This window comes from Balaenoptera acutorostrata, chromosome 12, assembly GCF_949987535.1.
Source record: "Balaenoptera acutorostrata chromosome 12, mBalAcu1.1, whole genome shotgun sequence".
NCBI classification, from domain to species: Eukaryota; Metazoa; Chordata; class Mammalia; order Artiodactyla; family Balaenopteridae; genus Balaenoptera; species Balaenoptera acutorostrata.
In genome coordinates this window covers 68,045,254-68,063,710 of record NC_080075.1, presented here as the reverse complement: position 1 = coordinate 68,063,710, position 18,457 = coordinate 68,045,254, and the positions used below count along the sequence as shown (strand labels likewise).

Genomic DNA, 18,457 nt, shown 5'->3' with positions numbered 1-18,457 from the left:
AGAAGCCTGCTTTAAGGGGGTTCCACTGACCAAATCTGATTCTACTTGGGCATCAGATAAAATGATAGTAACAGATTATAACTTATAGAGTAAAATTAGAATCCATACGGATATAAATTAATAAATGAATGAATAAATAGATGGAGAAGAAGGAAACGTTTTTGTGTACAGTTCAGTGCCAACTAATGCAGAAGGAATGATAGAATTAGAAAATCACCATTTGGCAACCACTGTAATTATTATTTCACGCAAGCATAAAAATGCTAACTCTAATGATCAAAGTTTAGTGCGAGGGCTTCCCTGGTGGCGCAGTGGTTGAGAATCTGCCTGCCAGTGCAGGGGACACGGGTTCGAGCCCTGGTCTGGGAGGATCCCATATGCCACGGAGCAACTAGGCCCGTGAGCCACAACTACTGAGCCTGCGCGTCTGGAGCTTGTGCTCCTTAACAAGAGAGGCCGCGACAGTGAGAGGCCCGTGCACCGCGATGAAGAGTGGCCCCCACTTGCCACTGGAGAAAGCCCACGCACAGAAACGAAGACCCAACACAGCCAAAAATAAATAAATAAATAAATAAATAATAATTAAAAAAAAAAAGTTTAGTGCGAGACAAGATGTTTATATAGTCTCAAAGAACCTGTCTACAGATACTTAACTAATTACAAAGGAGAAAATAGTAATTTTTAGAGTAGAGATACTTGGCAGACACCACCATACTCATGGTATCATGTAACTCATTTTAAAAAACATGTCCTTTTATTGATTTTTAAAAAAATTTTTATTTTATATTGGGGTATAGTTGATTAACAATGTGTTACTTTCAGGTATACACCAGAGTGATCAGTTATACATCCTTTATTGATTTTTATATTCTTATATTTTAAGGAGATCATTTGAATTCAGGTCTTTAATTTGAATCTGATGTTGAAACATACAAATAGCCAAACAAAATTGTTTTTTCTTTAGGTGAGCACTCCAGTTGTAACATCTACCACTCAGGAGAAACCAAAGGATAGTGATCAGTTTGAATGGGTGACTATTGAACAATCAGGGGAATTAGTTTATGAAGCGCCAGAAACCATTGCTGCTGAACCTCCACCTATCAAGTCAGCAGTACAGACCATGTCTCCCATACCTGCCCATTCTTTGGCTGCTTTTGGATTATTTCTTCGTCTTCCGGGCTATGCTGAAGTGCTACTAAAAGAAAGAAAACATGCCCAGTGCCTTCTTCGCTTGGTTTTGGGAGTGACAGATGATGGAGAAGGAAGTAAGTGTTTAGTGTTATTAATGAAATTTAATGTAGGTAGGTTGTGTAAAATTACTCAGATCATTGCCAATTATTCATCATTTATTTATTTCATAGTTTAGCTACTAGATAATTTCTTATTGGCAACTTAGTTCCAATAATAGATATAATAAATCCTAAAGAAGCTTCATTTTCACTTCTTTATTCATTCAAAAGTTATATATTGAGTGCTACAGAACTGCTGGGCATCGTTGGAGGCATTTAAAGATGAAGCAGGTATTTAGATCCTGCCATCAAGTAGCTAATGTGTTCCAGTAATAGCAATGAGGAATGTATATACACATATAGACTTAACAAGTTATAAAAGCCTTGAGAGAAGTACAGTATTATGGAGGCTTACAAGTGTGAGATTATTTCCTTACTACCCAGCAATGTGAATAAAACAGCATTGTAGTTTTTAGTGGGGCCTTGAAGGAAATTGTCAGTGTAGGTTGAGAATGGTTATTTCAGAAAGAAGGAATGATTTGAGCAGTGTTTATATGCTCATATTATATGAGAGGGGATAAGTTGGCTGATGAAATTTGCATAAAGCAGGACTGAGAACTCATTTAAAAAGTTGTTATTGATAACAGATCATGGAAAGGCTTCTTAAGAACTTCAGGTTTTATTCTGAACACTAATTAAGATTTATTAAAATAAGTGAAGTAGTGATGTGATGAGAATCTTTTTAAAGAATTCTTCAGTGAATCTGGTAGCAATATTTAGATTAAAGATAACAGAATGAAGAAAATATTATAACAATATACTATATGATAATCTATTTCATAATATAATAATAATAGAGAATAATAATAGAAAGCTATGGTGATTATTTCCATTGGGCTGGCAGTTGTGTTAATAGAAGGAAACAAAGAAAAATCGTAGAGTAGCCTAGCAAGTACATTTTCATTTGGTTTACCTCTAATTCTTCAATAACCATTACATTTGATAATTAGTATTTTTTATCTTACTTTAAACTCATGTGGTTTTGATTAGAGGTGATATCTTTCACATGCCATTTAGAAAGTATACACTTTTAAACCCTGTACAACAAAGTATATATAATCCAATAAAATTATATGAATTTATTTGTGAATCCTATAACTCTGAAGCTATTGACTATTCATTGTATGTACTTTTTCTTTTGTATTTTCATATTGATGGAATTCTTCAAAAATGTTGACATAATTTTAAATGTTTTTGTAATAATTGTTATTAAATTACAGTGTCTATATACTAAATAAGTCCTGCTTGTTTGGTTTCATATATAAATTGTATATACTTATTTTAGTAGATTGGGAATTTCTAATTGCTTCATCTGATTTTTGAAGTACCTAGAGGGATAAGAACCACAGTATTTTAGGACTCTATTACGAGATAATAGGTGTAACACTAAACTGAAAAGGAAAAAGAATTGTCTTTAGGTCATTTCAAACTATTTCTAGTGAATATACAATAAATGTTTATTAAAAAGCATAATTCTGACATAACTTTTACAGTAGTTGTCTCATCTCCCATTCATGTAGGAGTGGGTTTTTGTTTGTTCTGTTTTGTTTTTTTACATTTAACACTCCTCTCTAGCTAGAACATAGTAGAAAACTTTATTGCAAACAAAACAAAATTGTTTCACTCTTGCATTCATGGTTGAAACTACTTCCGAGGCAAGCAGTTACTTTCATACTCTTGTAAGAAACTTTTAATGCTTCTTTTTTAGTTGTTAGTTTTTCCCTTAAATTCTAGATTATAATAATTTTGACAGTCTGTAACTAATATCATATGAGTATATTTCAACTTTCTTTTGGAGTTTATGTATATGATGTCTTCTTACTGAGCTTTTCTAGACACTTTATTATTAAAGATTAAGATATCACTATTTCTGGTATTATTTTGTGGTTTTCTAATAAGTATAATGATATAATTTTATGTTACATTGCCATTATAAATTTGTGAGCTTGTGTGTTGTTCCTTATTGTGTTTTAAAATATTTTTGATATTGAGTTCTCTCCTCCTTTTAATCTAGGTCATATCCTGCAATCTCCATCAGCCAATGTGCTCCCAACCCTTCCTTTCCATGTCCTTCGTAGCTTGTTTAGCACTACACCTTTGACGACTGACGATGGTGTGCTTCTGCGGAGGATGGCATTGGAAATTGGAGCACTACACCTCATACTTGTCTGTCTGTCTGCTCTGAGCCACCATGCCCCACGAGTTCCAAACTCTAGCCTCAATCAAACAGAGGTAGGTTCAGTTGTTTCTTTTTTTTTTTTTTTAAAAGAAGGTGTCATTTTATTTATATCTGTTTTTGGCTGCATTGGGTCTTCGTTGCTGCACGCTGGCTTTCTTTAGTTGAGGCGAGCGGGAGCTACTCTTCCCTTTGGTGCATGGGCTTCTCATTGCGGTGGCTTCTCTTGTTGCGGAGCATGGGCTCTAGGTGCGTGGGCTTCAGTAGCTGTGGTATGTAGGCCCAGTAGTTGTGGCTCGCGAGCTCTAGAGCGCAGGCTCAGTAGTTGTGGCGCACAGGCTTAGTTGCTCCGCCGCATGTGGGATCTTCACGGACCAGGGACTGAACCTGTGTCCCCTGCATTGGCAGGTGGATTCTTAACCACTGCACCACCAGTAAAGTCCCAAATGAGCTTTTTAAAGATGTCTTTTAGAATAGTATCAAAAATAGAAAATGTCGGACTTCCCTTGGGGGTCCAGTGGTTAAGACTCTGTGCTTCCAACGCAGGGGGTGCGGGTTCAATCCCTGGTCGGGGAACTATATCCCACATCCTTTGGGCGGCACGGCCAAAAGAAAAAGAAAATACCTATAAATAAATTTGAAAAATATGTGTAAGACATCTCATAAAATACATAAAACTTTTTAGAAAGACCATTATTAATTAGACTTTAATAAACTGAAGCATCTGTCCATGTTTACCTATCACAGAGTAGAAAATATGGCATTTCATTAACATTTTTTTTTTTTGGCCATGGCAAAAAAAAAAAAGGAATACAGTGAACAATAGCTCAACGGAAAAAATATCAAAGCATCACCTAACAGAGACTGTTGTAGGAAATGACACCAAATAAGAAGGAAGAAGATAAATTATTAGGAAAAATAGTCGTTGTTCAACCCTTAATTTAGGAAAATAATTTCAATGATTCTGATGTTAGCCAGTCTCCAAACAAATCTGTCTTTAACTGGAAATCTGACAAACTTTGAATAAAATCTTCAAATATATATGGTTTTCTGATTTAATCTTAGTTTGATACTTCAGAAACACTTCAAGATAACAAAGGAGTAATCACTCTTAAGATTCTTTATGACAAAAACTTCAATGTATTCAAAGTTTAATTTCGTTCTAAAATTAAATAAGCATGCTTTATGTAAACTGACAGGTGATTATTAGATTTCTTAGCTTCTTTAGCAATGGCAAAACAGTGGTGAGCCAGTCCACATTACTCAGTTGAAGTTTCCTTTAATTGAAAACATATGACACCATTATAGATCCATCCTAAAAGATCTGGCTCATATCTCTATTCCTTTCACTGTTTTCTCTGTTTAATTTTGAATTATTGACTCTTTAGGCCCTAAAATGCTTTAACCTATCTATTCCTGGGAAACATTGTTAAAGTTTCATTTATCCTTTTTAAAAAATAATTAATTAATTAATTAATTTTTATTTTTGTCTGCATTGGGTCTTTGTTGCTGCACGCAGGCTTTCTCTAGTTGCAAGGAGCGGGGCCTACTCTTCATTGCGGTGTGCGGGCTTCTCATTGCGGCGGCTTCTCTTGTTGTGGAGCGTGGGCTCTAGGCACGTGGGCTTCAGTAGTTGTGGTGCATGGGCTTAGTTGCTCCATGGCATGTGAGATCTTCCTGGACCAGGGCTCGAACCCATGTCCCCTGCGTTGGCAGGTGGATTCTTAACCACTGCGCCACCAGGGAAGTCCCCATTTATCTATTCTTAAATATAAGCATTTGTTCCCCATTTTTCCCTTCCCCTAACCCTTGACAGCTATACTTTGCATTCTGTCTCTGTTTATTTACCTACTCTGGATATTTCATATAAATGGAATCATACAGTATGTTACCTTTGTGTCTGTCTTCTTTGACCTAGCATAATGTTTTTGAGTTTCATCCAGGTAACATGTATCAGTACTTCGTTATTCCTTATGGCTGAATAATATTCCATTGTATGTATAAACCACAGTTTGTTTATCCATTCAGCCATTGATGGGCTTTTTGGGCTGACCCTTTGGCTATTGTGAATGGTCTTGCTATGAACATAAGAGTAACGTATTTGTTTGAGTATCAGTTTTTATGTCTTTGGATGTATACCTAGGAGTGGAATTGCTGGGTCACATTGTCTTTCTTTGTCTAATTTTTTAAGGAGTGCCAAACTGTTTTCCATAGCAGCTAAACTATTTAAATTCCTACTGATAAATTTTTGACGATAAATGAAACCAAATAGTAATACATTTTTATTTTGTGTTATAAGCCACAAGTATCAAGCTCTCACAACCCTACATCAACAGAAGAACAGCAGCTCTATTGGGCCAAAGGGACTGGCTTTGGAACAGGCTCTACAGCTTCTGGATGGGATGTGGAACAAGCCTTAACTAAACAGAGGCTGGAAGAGGAACATGTTACCTGTCTCCTGCAGGTATATTTGCAAAGTTGATATTGTCAGTGATAATAGTTAATTTTTTTTTTTTGTATTGATTTTTAACTATTGTTGACTATCCATCTCATCCTAAGCTACTTTTATACAGCCCATTGTACTCCTTGCTCTCAGTACATTTAAGATACTGGACAAAGATTTCTCTTCCCTACTTGTAACTCTAAATTCTTCCCTCTTAGTTAGCTTCTTCACTGAGAGGAAAGTGACAAAGATGAAATTATCAAATAACTGGAATGTGCCATGTCTACTTTCTTCTGGTCAACTTCTCATCTAAAGTGCTATATCTGGACTCTTTAAAAAAAATCTATTTTTTATATCTTTGTTTCTCACATTGTTGTATAAGTTTTCTAGAACTGGGCAAGGTGAACTAGCTTATAAAGTCTTCAGTACCACAGAAATGAGAAGAGTACGTTCTTAAAGATTAGCTTTTGTTCCTGCATCAACTAATTGACTAAAATTAGTTGTCCATTTTTTTTTTTTAGAGCATTGGTGAAGTCTTTGAACATAATTTTTGCAGTTCTCGGATGATAAGCTTATTCTTGTATAAAATTCTAAGATTCCATCACCTCAAACTATAAACTGAATCTATTCAATGAAATAAATAATCTCAGAGTTGCTACTAAGCTTTTAAGTTCATGTTCTTAGGTGGATTGCTTCTGTATGTCTGGTCATACACTACATCATCATGCAAAGCATACCCTCTTTTGAAAATCTAAAGAAAAAACGTCATTTTTAAAACATGTAGTATGAGGCATTGATTGAGTTGAAAATATAATCTCATGGTATTCAGATTGACTAACATAAAATATGGGCTTTTAAACTATGAAGCTAGAACACGATTTAAATCCAACAATTTTTATTTTTAGGTTCTTGCAAGTTATATAAATCCTGCAAGTGGTGCTGTAAATGGAGAAGCTCAGTCATCTCACGAGAGTAGAGGACAGAACAGTAATGCCCTTCCATCTGTTCTTCTAGAGCTTCTCAGTCAGTCCTGCCTCATCCCAGCCATGTCATCTTATCTACGAAATGACTCAGGTAAATCACACTGTAACTAGTCCTTTGAAATATCTTAGTAGATGAATACTTTTGTTTACTTATTTTATCATTATCAGTTTAAATAATGTTCAATTGGAATATTTGAAATTATTCTTCCTTAATATATACAGGTGTGAGTTTGATGGATTTTTTTCTTAAAATTATTTGAGAAATGTTTAGTTGTTTTGGGGGGCCCCTAATTTGTTACTATGTAGTCATCTATAACATAGAATAAAAGTTTTCATTATCCCTTTGTTTTCAACTGTGAAAGTACATTTTTTTCTTTTAATAACCTGTAACTGAAAATGATAGGGCAAAGGCTAGCAGTTTCATGACAATATTCTGATCTGAATACGATTAATTGAATTTCTATGTGTTTTTAATGTTTTTCTCAAACATTAGAATTTCAGACAGTAGTTAGTTATTTGAAGAAAGGCAGATAGATGAATTATTAAAGTCCATAGATACTTGACAATGAGTATTAGTTTTTACAAATTCAGTAATAAAAGTACCATAGTTACTTACTTTGCCAATATACAATTGATTATTGATTGAAACTAGTTTATTATTTCCTTGGTTGTGAAATTATCTTCCAAGAAATGTATTCTTTTCCTAAATAAGAATAGAAAGTTGATGTTTTATTTAGACATTCAGTGACATACAAGTATTGCCAAGAAAAACAAGCAGTTAACATCTCCTTTTAGCCAGGACCTTTAATTTTATTTATTCATTTTAAAATTTAAAATATTTGCTCTGCTTCTTGTCTCTGCTTTTATTCATATTCTTACTCAAGAAGATAAACACTTACACATTTAATTAGATTATTAAGGAAGAATAGGTAAGGAAAGCAATGGAAATGAATCTTGAAGTAGTCTATTTTGATTTGTGGTAGCAGTTCAAATGCAATTAGATGGATGGAAAATGTACCTGTATTTGAAAAGGGATTACTGCCCATATTCTCCACCTTCAAAAGATTATTGTGCTTCCAAACACACCATTTCCCAGCCTACCTCAAACTTTTTCATAAAAATATTGAGGTGTTATATAATTGATTTTTTTTTTTAGATTGACCTGTTTAATCCATCAGATTTGTCTTTTTGAAAAAATAGGTGTCAAATGCACAATATATTTTTTGATTAAGTAAAATATTTGGAGCTGTAAACACTTCAGATCAGTGCCGCAATTTAATATTAAATCGTTTAGAAAAATTGAACAGAGTAAGATAAGGTTTCTCTTTACTTCCTTCCACATTGTTAAAATATTATTAATCCTTTTACTTTCAAACTATATGACCTCTCAGAAATTTTTAATTTTGTCTTGTTCTGAAATTCAGTCCTTGTGTAACACTGAGCTTTTATCTTTATGGTTCAGAATCAAAAAGGAAATCTGGTATTACTTACTTTTACTGTTTAAAATAGTCTATTCAAGTAGGTGCACTTTCTGTTAAGTGTGTATTTTAATAAATAAGCTTTGATTCTGGTAAATATATGGAATTGCAGGGACTTAAGATAGTCTATCTTGGAACTATTTTAGAAATTTAATGTTTGCCTTTCCTTTGTGATTATTTTCCCAGAGTAAAGAAATTTCTTTGCCCAAGGTTGAGATTTATATGCTTGAATCTGGTACTTTGTCCAGTGGTATAATTTTAATTGATAGATTTATATTTGAATGTGGTTACAAAAATTATTTTGAAATAAGATTTTAAGTTAAGGTAAATTAATATAAAATAATTAACTTAGTTAAGATAAGTAGGTCAGATAATTGGCAGAACACCTCTTAAATGATGTTTTCATTTATCAGAGAAAATTTTTTGGAACTTGGGATATATTCAATCCATAGTTTTTAAGGAACAAGGTATATTATTTAAGTATGCCCATTTAGAATATTCTAAATATGAGTTATAGATGTATTTCAAGAAAATGTAGCTTAATATATTAGTAAATATGCTGCTTATATAAATTATCAATTTTGGTTAAAATGCTAATTTTTAAAGTGACATTTTAAAATCTGAACAAATTATCTAGTCAGTCTTCTTGGAATTTAGTAAAATTCTTATTTTATAACATTAGTCTTAAGTCCATTTTCCAATTTTGTCATTGGTCTGTAGAATATTATTTTTGGCCATTTGGGGGGTTGGGATAAGGTGGAGCATCCAATACAGAATCTATTACTTCATGTAATTGTCATATCTTTGTTCTCCTTTAATGCAGAAAAGTTCCCAACTTTTCTTTGTCTTTCATGATATTGACATTTTTACAGAATATGGACTATTTTATAGCATATCCAGCAAGTTGGTTTTTAAGTGTGAGAGCAGTGCTAATAATTTCGTGTGAGATGTTATATTCAAGAGATGGTTTGCTTACGTTGCTAGCAGATGATATGCAAAAACACAAGCCTAATGTAATAAGCTCTTTCGAGAGCTATAGTAAAATACAGTTAGCCCTTGGGAGATTGGTTCCAGGACCCTCCACCAAAACCAAAATCCACAGGAGCTCAAGTCACTTATATCAAACGGCATAGTGTTTGCATATAAGCTCTGCACATCCTCCCGTATGCTCTAAATCAACTCTAGATTACTTATAATACCTAACACAATGTAAATGTTACATAAATAGTTATTATGCTGTATTGTTTAAGGAATAATGACAAGAAAAAAGTCTACAGGTTCAGTACAGAGACACTCATCATAGACCTAACTACATAGTACGCACCAGCAACAACATAATATTTTCTTCCTTTCAGCACGTACCGACTGCTTTCATTTAATGAAAGAGAAATACATAGAATGTTTAAAATATAAGTACATGTAGAAAATATAGTTATAAATAGAGAAAATATAAATTTATTCTTTTTCTCACACACACTGTGTTAACACTCACTGAAAACCTGGTTCTTCTCTTTTGTTAACTGTCATATGATGATGATGATGATGATGATGATTGCTGTCTGATGCCTATGGTGAGGTGACAGATGTGTAGCATGTAGGTAAGCAGTGAGACATCAGGCTAACTTGAACCTGCTGACAGGACATCTGTGTTGGAAGAACCAGCTTCTAATTGCAGATGTTGGTACTTTGAAGGAGGTCCAATAATAATGATGTCTTGATGTGTGGAGGTTGAGAACTGAGGGTCTTGAAGTATTGAAGATCAAGGCTTCACAATTACAGGTGCTTTAATTAGAAACATTGTTGTAAGCTGTTTCTTCTCTTCTTTGCATCATCAAACAAATCTTGCAGTGGTTGTACTTACATTGTTATCCCTCGGGTGACACGGAGGCTTCATTCCATTGGAGGATGTACTCAGGATCATATCCTTTAACAATTCCACCTTTGAAAAACTGCTGCAAATTTTTCAAGTGTCCAGATTGATAGCCCTGCCTCTTCTAGGTCTTCTGCTGCATCATCATCATCATCATCTGTCAAGGATTTCAGTAGATCTTTGAGTTCCTTGTTGGGAAAGGTTTCTCTATGTCTTTCTGTGTTCCTTGTTGTCGTCCTCAAATCATGTCAGTGAAGTCTTCTCCACCAACTTCACTTGCAACATTCAAGATATTCCTGACTTCTGCATCAATAATGGGTAATCACTACCCCACTCCATAATGGCTTCCAACATGCATTGACTGTCTTGGACTTTAGGGCATCTGCAGCCTCTGCAATAAGGACAGTTTCATCTACAGTTGTGAAGCTCTTCCATAAATCCATGATGCTGAAGTCAGGGTTAGTATCAAGGGCAGCAGGGATCCTCCCGAAGGTGAGGTGGGTGTAAGTCACCTCAGTAATGCACTTGATGATCCATTGGTCAAGTGGCTGTGGTAGTGAGGTAGTGTTAAGAGGCAGGAACATCACTTCCATGTTCTCGTTGGCAAAGCAGAGACACTGGGGATGGCTGGGAGCATTGTGAGGAGGACCTTATTGGCAGCCCCTTCTCTTTGAGGTATTTCTTCACTTCAGGAATGAAGCACTGGTGGAACCATCTCAACAAGATGGCTGTCACTCAGGCCTTCTTGTTGCATTGCCAACACACAGGCAGGCAGTTTTTGTTTTTAAGGGCCTGGGGATTGTTTGCTTCATAGATGAGGCCTGGCTTGATCATGTGACCTGCTGTGTTGCCACACAGCACCAGTAAAGCTATCTTTCCAGGCCTAGAGCCCCCGGGGCCTGCTTGGTGCTGTTATGGATGTAGGCATGATTGGACATCTTATTCCCGAACAAGCCTGTTTCATCACAGTTGAAGACTTTCTCTGGAAGGTAGCCTTTCTCTTCTGTGAGTTTCTTGAGCTCTTCTGGGAATGCCGATTCTCCTGTGATCTTTAAGTTCTTAAGACTGTAGCACTTTACGTAGCTAGCCAAGCATCCTTTACTAGCCTTAAACTTCCTCTCCTCAGCTCTCCTCAACCCCCTCACAGTAGTGCTCATAGAGGCCAAGTGCTTTTTCACACATTGTTTTGCCTTCGGCGGGGATATGCTTCTGTGACATGTCCTCTAGTCACACACTTGATGCTTTCTCAGTCTTTGCAGGCACTTTATCACGAACCAGAGAGACCATTTTTGCCATTGTAAGGGCAGCACTAACACTTCCACAAATTTTGACTTCTTTCCGCTTTATTTTATGAATGTTCAGTTTATTCTTATCAACCTCACCAGTCCACTTTGGCAGGCGACTTGCCACTTTTTAAATGATCTAAGATTTTAATTTTCTCGTCAAGAGGTAGCACTTTATGTTCCCTCTTAGCCTTTGAGGTGTTGCTTTGACCACTTAATTGCTTCTTAGGAGCCTTTTATTTTCATAGAAACAAAGGGTGCACACAGCACCAGTAGTGAATGAGTGAGACTTGAGGCAAACAATGCTCATTAAGTTAACTCTATGTATAAAACAGTGAATTTGAAGCCACAGCTTCAAGGTAGGTAACTGAATCAAATAAGTGATTTATATGTTTGTATTAGGCTATTTTTATCTCTAGTATCATTTGTAAAAGGAATGATTAAAAATCTTAAAAGAAAGAAAGTTATTTTCATGAGATTTCTTAGGTAGATAGGAAAATCTTCATATGAAGGATGTGTTCATTTTAATTTCTCTCTCCCAACATTCTGAGTCCCATTTGTCACAGCCATGTTATTTTGAAAGCTGCGATGTGAACAAGGATCGTTTTTCCTCAGGCTGCTGTCAGTTACATACATGCTATTGAGTAAGCCTTCAGTTACCCCACTGGCCACTAGATGGAGATCTCATTTCATTGCTAGAAATACTTTGTAAAAGTGTATGAATGTGAGAATTAGCAGGTAAAATGTTACCTTAGAGCCCCTCACCCTTATCATTCTCATTCCCGTTTTGGAAAATGACATGTTCCTGTCTTCAGAAAACAGCACCACTGAGCACATTAAATTACTTGCCATTAATATAGTAGAGCATGCTAGAAACTCTTTATCAAAGTGTTGTAAAATCTCTACCTTTTTAGTGCGTGTTTCATAGTGTCAGATTAGGAAAGAGCAAATGAAATCCAGAGAAATTTATTCAGTTGCCCACGTTTTACTGTTTAGCTGTAATGTGGCCATTGCTAAACTCACATATTTTCAAATTTTAAAAAAGCTATAAATGGATTTTTTCACTATGGAAAAGAGAAATGAATAAATGTGATATGTTAGAGGAAGGAAGAAAGAACAAGCACAAAACTTTTTTTAAAGGTTAGGAGAAGCAGCTGAGATGACAGCTAACCTGACAGCCCTGCTTCTTTTTTTTAAAATTTATTTATTTATTTATTTTTGGCTGTGTTGGGTCTTCGTTTCTGTGCGAGGGCTTTCTCTAGTTGTGGCGAGCGGGGACCACTCTTCATCGCGGGGCGCGGGCCTCTCACTGTCGCGGCCTCTCTTGTTGCGGAGCACAGGCTCCAGATGCGCAGGCTCAGTAGTCGTGGCTCACGGGCCTAGTTGCTCCGCGGCATGTGGGATCCTCCCAGACCAGGGCTCGAACCCGTGTCCCCTGCATTGGCAGGCAGACTCCCAACCACTGTGCCACCAGGGAAGCCCCAAAAGTTTTTTTTTTATTGGGAACATTATAAAGTATCTACTGATTTGGCTGGTTGTTTTAACTAAGTGATAGTATATACTAGTATTAAAATTTCCTCTTTTTCATAATATTGGTATGGTAGTTCTGTAACTAGCTATAATGGGACAAAAGCCATTATTGCCAGCTTTCTTTTTTTTTTTTTTTTTAATTTTTATTTATTTATTTATTTATGGCTGTGTTGGGTCTTCGTTTCTGTGCGAGGGCTTTCTCTAGTTGCGGCAAGTGGGGGCCACTTTTCATCACGGTGTGCGGGCCTCTCACTATCGCGGCCTCTCTTGTTGCGGAGCACAGGCTCCAGACGCGCAGGCTCAGTAATTGTGGCTCACGGGCCTAGTTGCTCCGCGGCATGTGGAATCTTCCCAGACCAGGGCTCGTACTCGTGTCCCCCGCATTGGCAGGCGGATTCTCAACCACTGCGCCACCAGGGAAGCCCGCCAGCTTTCTTATACCACCTGATTTTCCTCAGGAAAATGGATTTTGGGTTAAAATCCAATATATCTTTGGAATATATCTTAGGTTATATTCCTCAAAAATTCAGTTATTTAAGTTTAATTTTATGAGAGAATAAAGTTAATTTTGTTGTTATGGCAAATGTCTTAGATATGACCACATTCTTTAAATCCGAAAGTTATTACTAAAAAGATCCTTCAGAGTAAACGTACAGTTGGAACCGTTGCTATCTTTTCAGGCCTCAGGGCAGCAAATTCAGGAGGGCCTGTTGTTTGTTGAGGGCTTAGAAATTATATTAGTACTGTTACATGAAAATATTAGTGGTTTATCTGTAGAAAATATATTATTTTATCATTTACAAAAATAGTTATTTTGCTTGTTTTGTTGATACACATTGCCTGAGAAACAAATAAGTAGAAATTATTGAGCTGTCATAACACATAGTTCTTAACATCATATCCTTATTTACGGTTTTCTTGGTAATAGTTCATTTGAAACTTTTGAGTTATATTGTATTTTATTGCCATTTCTTTACACTGTTTTAATAACGAGTCTGTCAGAAATGGGTGAAGATTTTACAAGATTCTTCTGCTAAGTAAAGTTGCAGGTCACTTGGTTTTTAATTCCAAACTGTGTTATAATATGGCCCCAGTTTTCTTAAAAATATCTGAGTAGTACAAATAAAATCTGAAACACTTGCCTGCATTTATTATATTTTATTTCTGCATATGAGTTAAAAACAAGATCCTGTCTGCCGTTTCATTCTTGGTAAAAGAGTACAGAGTACCAAAATTTTGAGCATGTTAGTGGCCACTCAGAGTATTTGGCACACGTAAGTGCTCATCAACAAATATTAGTTTCTTTTATCTAGAATTTTCCTATTTGTCAAAGGTATTCTATTTTGAAATGTCTTTGGTATGGAATACATTACTCTGTCTCTTAAATGATTATATTGCATAAATTTTATAAGGGGGGAGAGGTTGCTTAAATTAAACTTTATCTGGTTTCCAGTTGCTTTGATTTGTATAGATTTGTAAGGGTAAAGTATCTGGAACCTTTTAAAGGTACCTTCCTTGTTTACCCAAAGTAGAGTGGTCCTTCTCTTCCTGTTAGTTGCCAGTGTATCTATTGTTTATATTTTCACTTCTCACATTGTAGTCTGTTTATAGTACACACCTTCTTAATAAAATTCCACCTAACCAACCTGCCAAATGAACTATAACTCTTCATTTCTTCTATAAATAACTTGACTTGTGCCATATATATATATATATATATATATATATATAATTTCCCATTAATTAAATTGTAAGCCTATTAAGAGTTATATTTGTTTCCAAATTTATTTATGCCAGTTATATTGCCATTACATAGTTAAATACTACACATACTAGATGCTTATATGATACATTAGTGGAATACTTTTTTTTTTTTTGCGGCTGCGCAGTGTGGCTTATGGGATCTTAGTTCCCTGACCAGGGATTGAACCTGCGCCGTGGCAGTGAAAGCGCCGAGCCCTAACCAGTGGAACAGCAGGGAATTCCCAGTAGAATACTTTTTAAAAGCATAAAAAGGGAATTGGCTAAAACAATCATTGAATTAGGCTTACATGAGAAACTGTAAAAGATTGTGTGTGTGTGTGTGTGTGTGTGTGTGTGTGTATCACGCCCCCAGTAGAATATCCTTCTTGCTGAGTAGAGCAAGTTGGCCTTGACTTGTGTAAAAAACATTCATACTTTGATATTCTGCCAAAAATCTTTGACCTCTTGATAGGGTTTCCGTTTATTTCATTATTTTGCCCTAGTGGCTGGCTTAACTGCCAACTTCAGCCAAAGTTTAACATATTCTAGGGTTGACATGAATCCCCAAAACAATTTGTTGGCTAAGGCTTGATTGAAAAGTATAAATTCAAGAAATTAAACAATGGTAAAATTGAAAAGGAAATGAAATATTGTGTATGAATCATTACATACAGAAGTTATTTTTATCAAAGTATTTGTGTAAAACTCATTGATGTTTTCCTTACAGCACTTGTATGTGACAGAATTATTACTAATTACATATTAAATTCATGGCTCTGCAGTAAAACGAGTTCCAACTAACATTTTATTAATGTACAAATATTCTTGATGATATATGCTCACTTAAGATATCCTTTCAGTAATCTCATTTGCAAAGATCTTTATTGCAGAGCCATGTTTTGTTTTTAAATGTATAGTATCAAGGAAGAGTTTTTGGTTTATTCGTTGAGTTACATTTTAGTGAGAATTTAAGATCCTAGATGAAAAAATTCTCTCTTACTGTACCCAGTGTTTATTTCAGCCTTTTTTAAAAAAACTGTATGTTGTTCAAGTATAATTTCTACAACTATTGATCTGCTAGGGAAGAAAATAGTTTAGCATTAGGAAGGATTATAAGTATAAAAGTCAAATTGTTGGATTGGTACTTTGAAAAAATGGAGCTGTGTTTTGAATAAGGTAGTTTACCAGACTGAATATATTTGTTCCATGATTATCTTTTAAGATATGCACACTAGCCACGCTACTTGTAGGGATATTGATTGCATATAGTTTTGGATTAAATTTTAGTATTCAGTTACTTGAAAGGATTTTTAATTTACAGAGAAATAATTTAAGGATCTCTCATTGCTTTATTTCCATGTGATATTTCCGTGAAATGTAGGATGACTTTATATTTCAAGTTAGGCAAAGTAGGATGAATAAATTCTTTAATTGAAAATAAATATTTGAGCAATTTATTTTTTTTTTTTTTAAATTTTATTTATTTATTTATTATTTTTGGCTGTGTTGGGTCTTCGTTTCTGTGCGAGGGCTTTCTCTAGTTGCAGCGAGTGGGGGTCACTCTTCATCGCGGTGCGCGGGCCTCTCACTATCGCGGCCTCTCTTGTTGCGGAGCACAGGCTCCAGACGCGCAGGCTCAGTAATTGTGGCTCACGGGTCTAGTTGCTCCGCGGCATGTGGGATCTTCCCAGACCAGGGCTCGAACCCGTGTCCCCTGCATTGGCAGGCAGACTCCCAACCGCTGCGCCACCAGGGAAGCCCTGAGCAATTTATTTTTTAATTTTCACATTAGTTTTTGAGTCCACTCAAATGAACATTCCATAAACAAGTATTACTTTATTAGATTGAGTTGAGGTTTTTATACTCAACGAGAGGTGGGCCCCTCGTTTTGTATTACTGAAATTGATCAGAGAAATAAAGTCAACACGTGCTGAAGAACATCAGAAAAAAACAAGATGGTTTTTCTATGTAGTATTTATTTTCTTTGCAATCTTATAGTTACAAATGCTTAACTACCAAAAAGTTATTTTAAAGCATGCATTTCTTTGAGATATTAAGTATAAATCCAAAGGAAGACAATGCTTTTGAGAATATTCAGCATTTATTGATACTGAATAAAACTTTATTTTTCTGTAGATTTTGTTAGTTTTCTTTCCCATGCTGAAAAAGTTTCCCTTTCCTATATTAGGTAGATTATTAGAGGCTTAAAGTAAACATAAATTTAAAAGCAATTGGAATGAAAATGATATATATTCAATATGTACTTTTAGGAAAAAATCTGTTGCATTATTGCTTTTGTGTCTTATTTCTATTACTGGATCTTGTGTGTTTTCTGGCATACAGAAATAAATCTTTATTATCCATATATTCACTGCAGTGCCTAGAGTAAGGCACTTACCCGGGTTACTGCCCATAGAGCCAGGAACTTGCCCTGGAATGTTTGTCATAATCTTCTGGAAATATTCTTTTAAAGGTTATTCTTAGAAATCATTTTTGTTAGAGCTGGTTTTTGTCCTGAATGCAACCCCATGAAACAGACTATCAGCTTGTGATATAGATATACACAATAACTATTACCAAGAGGTTAAGTACTATCCCAATAATGCCTAACATGGTCAAGACAGATTCTTCATTTTCTTCTTTCTCTTCTTCTTTACATCTTCTGTTGTACTGATGACAGGAGTACCCATTTTCCCAAAAAATCTCTTGGTCTAGAGAAGAAGAAAGTTAACTGTGAAACAAATCCTTAGGAAAGGTATCTTTGAACTATACAGAGAAATAGGAAATAAATTTATTGTACTTGTTTTTGTTGCATAATTTTTCAGCCTGCAGTTCTGTTTTACTGTTGAAGGTGGTGGAACATGATAGAAAATAGATGCATTTTAGTAGAACTTCAAATAATCTATTATTATTTTAACAGTTGGATAGAATAATAGAAAATATATTGAAAAGGCACACAGATTCTGCCGTTTATATATTCTGGGTGTATATTTACTAGTTATAAATACATTTTTTAAGTCTTTTATGTATATTTAACTAAGCTGATATATTTAATGTGAATTACAGTTTATACCTAATATGTTATGTATGATCACCATATATTTTAGCCTAAAATAATGAAGTTACTAAATGTCTGAGTTTATTTTTTTGAAGTATAGTTGATGTATGATATTATATAAATTACAGGTTTACAAAATAGTGATTCACAATTTTTAAAGCTTATACTCCATTTATAGTTATTATAAAATATTTTCTATAAGTGTCCAAGTTTTTTTTTTGTTTAATCAGTCATCAATTTTATACACATCAACGTAGACATGTCAATCCCAATCGCCCAATTCAGCACACCACCATCCCCACCCCACCGCGGTTTTCCCCCCTTGGTGTCCATACGTTTGTTCTCTACATCTCTGTCTCAACTTCTGCCCTGCAAACCGGTTCATCTGTACCATTTTTCTAGGTTCCACATACATGTGTTAATATACGATATTTGTTTTTCTCTTTCTGACATACTTCACTCTGTATAACAGTCTCTAGATCCATCAACGTCTCAGCAAATGACTCAATTTCATTCCTTTTTATGGCTGAGTAATATTCCATTGTATATATGTACCACATCTTCTTTATCCATTCGTCTGTCGATGGGCATTTAGGTTGCTTCC

General features: G+C 35.2%; 1 protein-coding gene across 8 annotated transcripts in view; it reads left to right on the top strand.

Moving 5' to 3' along the window:
* BIRC6 (baculoviral IAP repeat containing 6) overlaps window positions 1-18,457 on the top strand; it is a 249,296-nt gene that overhangs the window by 169,436 nt on the left and 61,403 nt on the right. For all 8 annotated transcript variants that reach the window (XR_009009856.1, XM_057557865.1, XM_057557863.1 and 5 more), the window contains 4 exons: window positions 965-1,265; window positions 3,304-3,521; window positions 5,765-5,929; window positions 6,814-6,982. Coding sequence is in view for 7 of the 8 variants with exons in the window: in XM_057557865.1 (XP_057413848.1) it covers window positions 965-1,265; window positions 3,304-3,521; window positions 5,765-5,929; window positions 6,814-6,982 (853 nt within the window). In the remaining variant the exon portion in view is untranslated. The remainder of the gene's footprint in view (window positions 1-964; window positions 1,266-3,303; window positions 3,522-5,764; window positions 5,930-6,813; window positions 6,983-18,457) is intronic.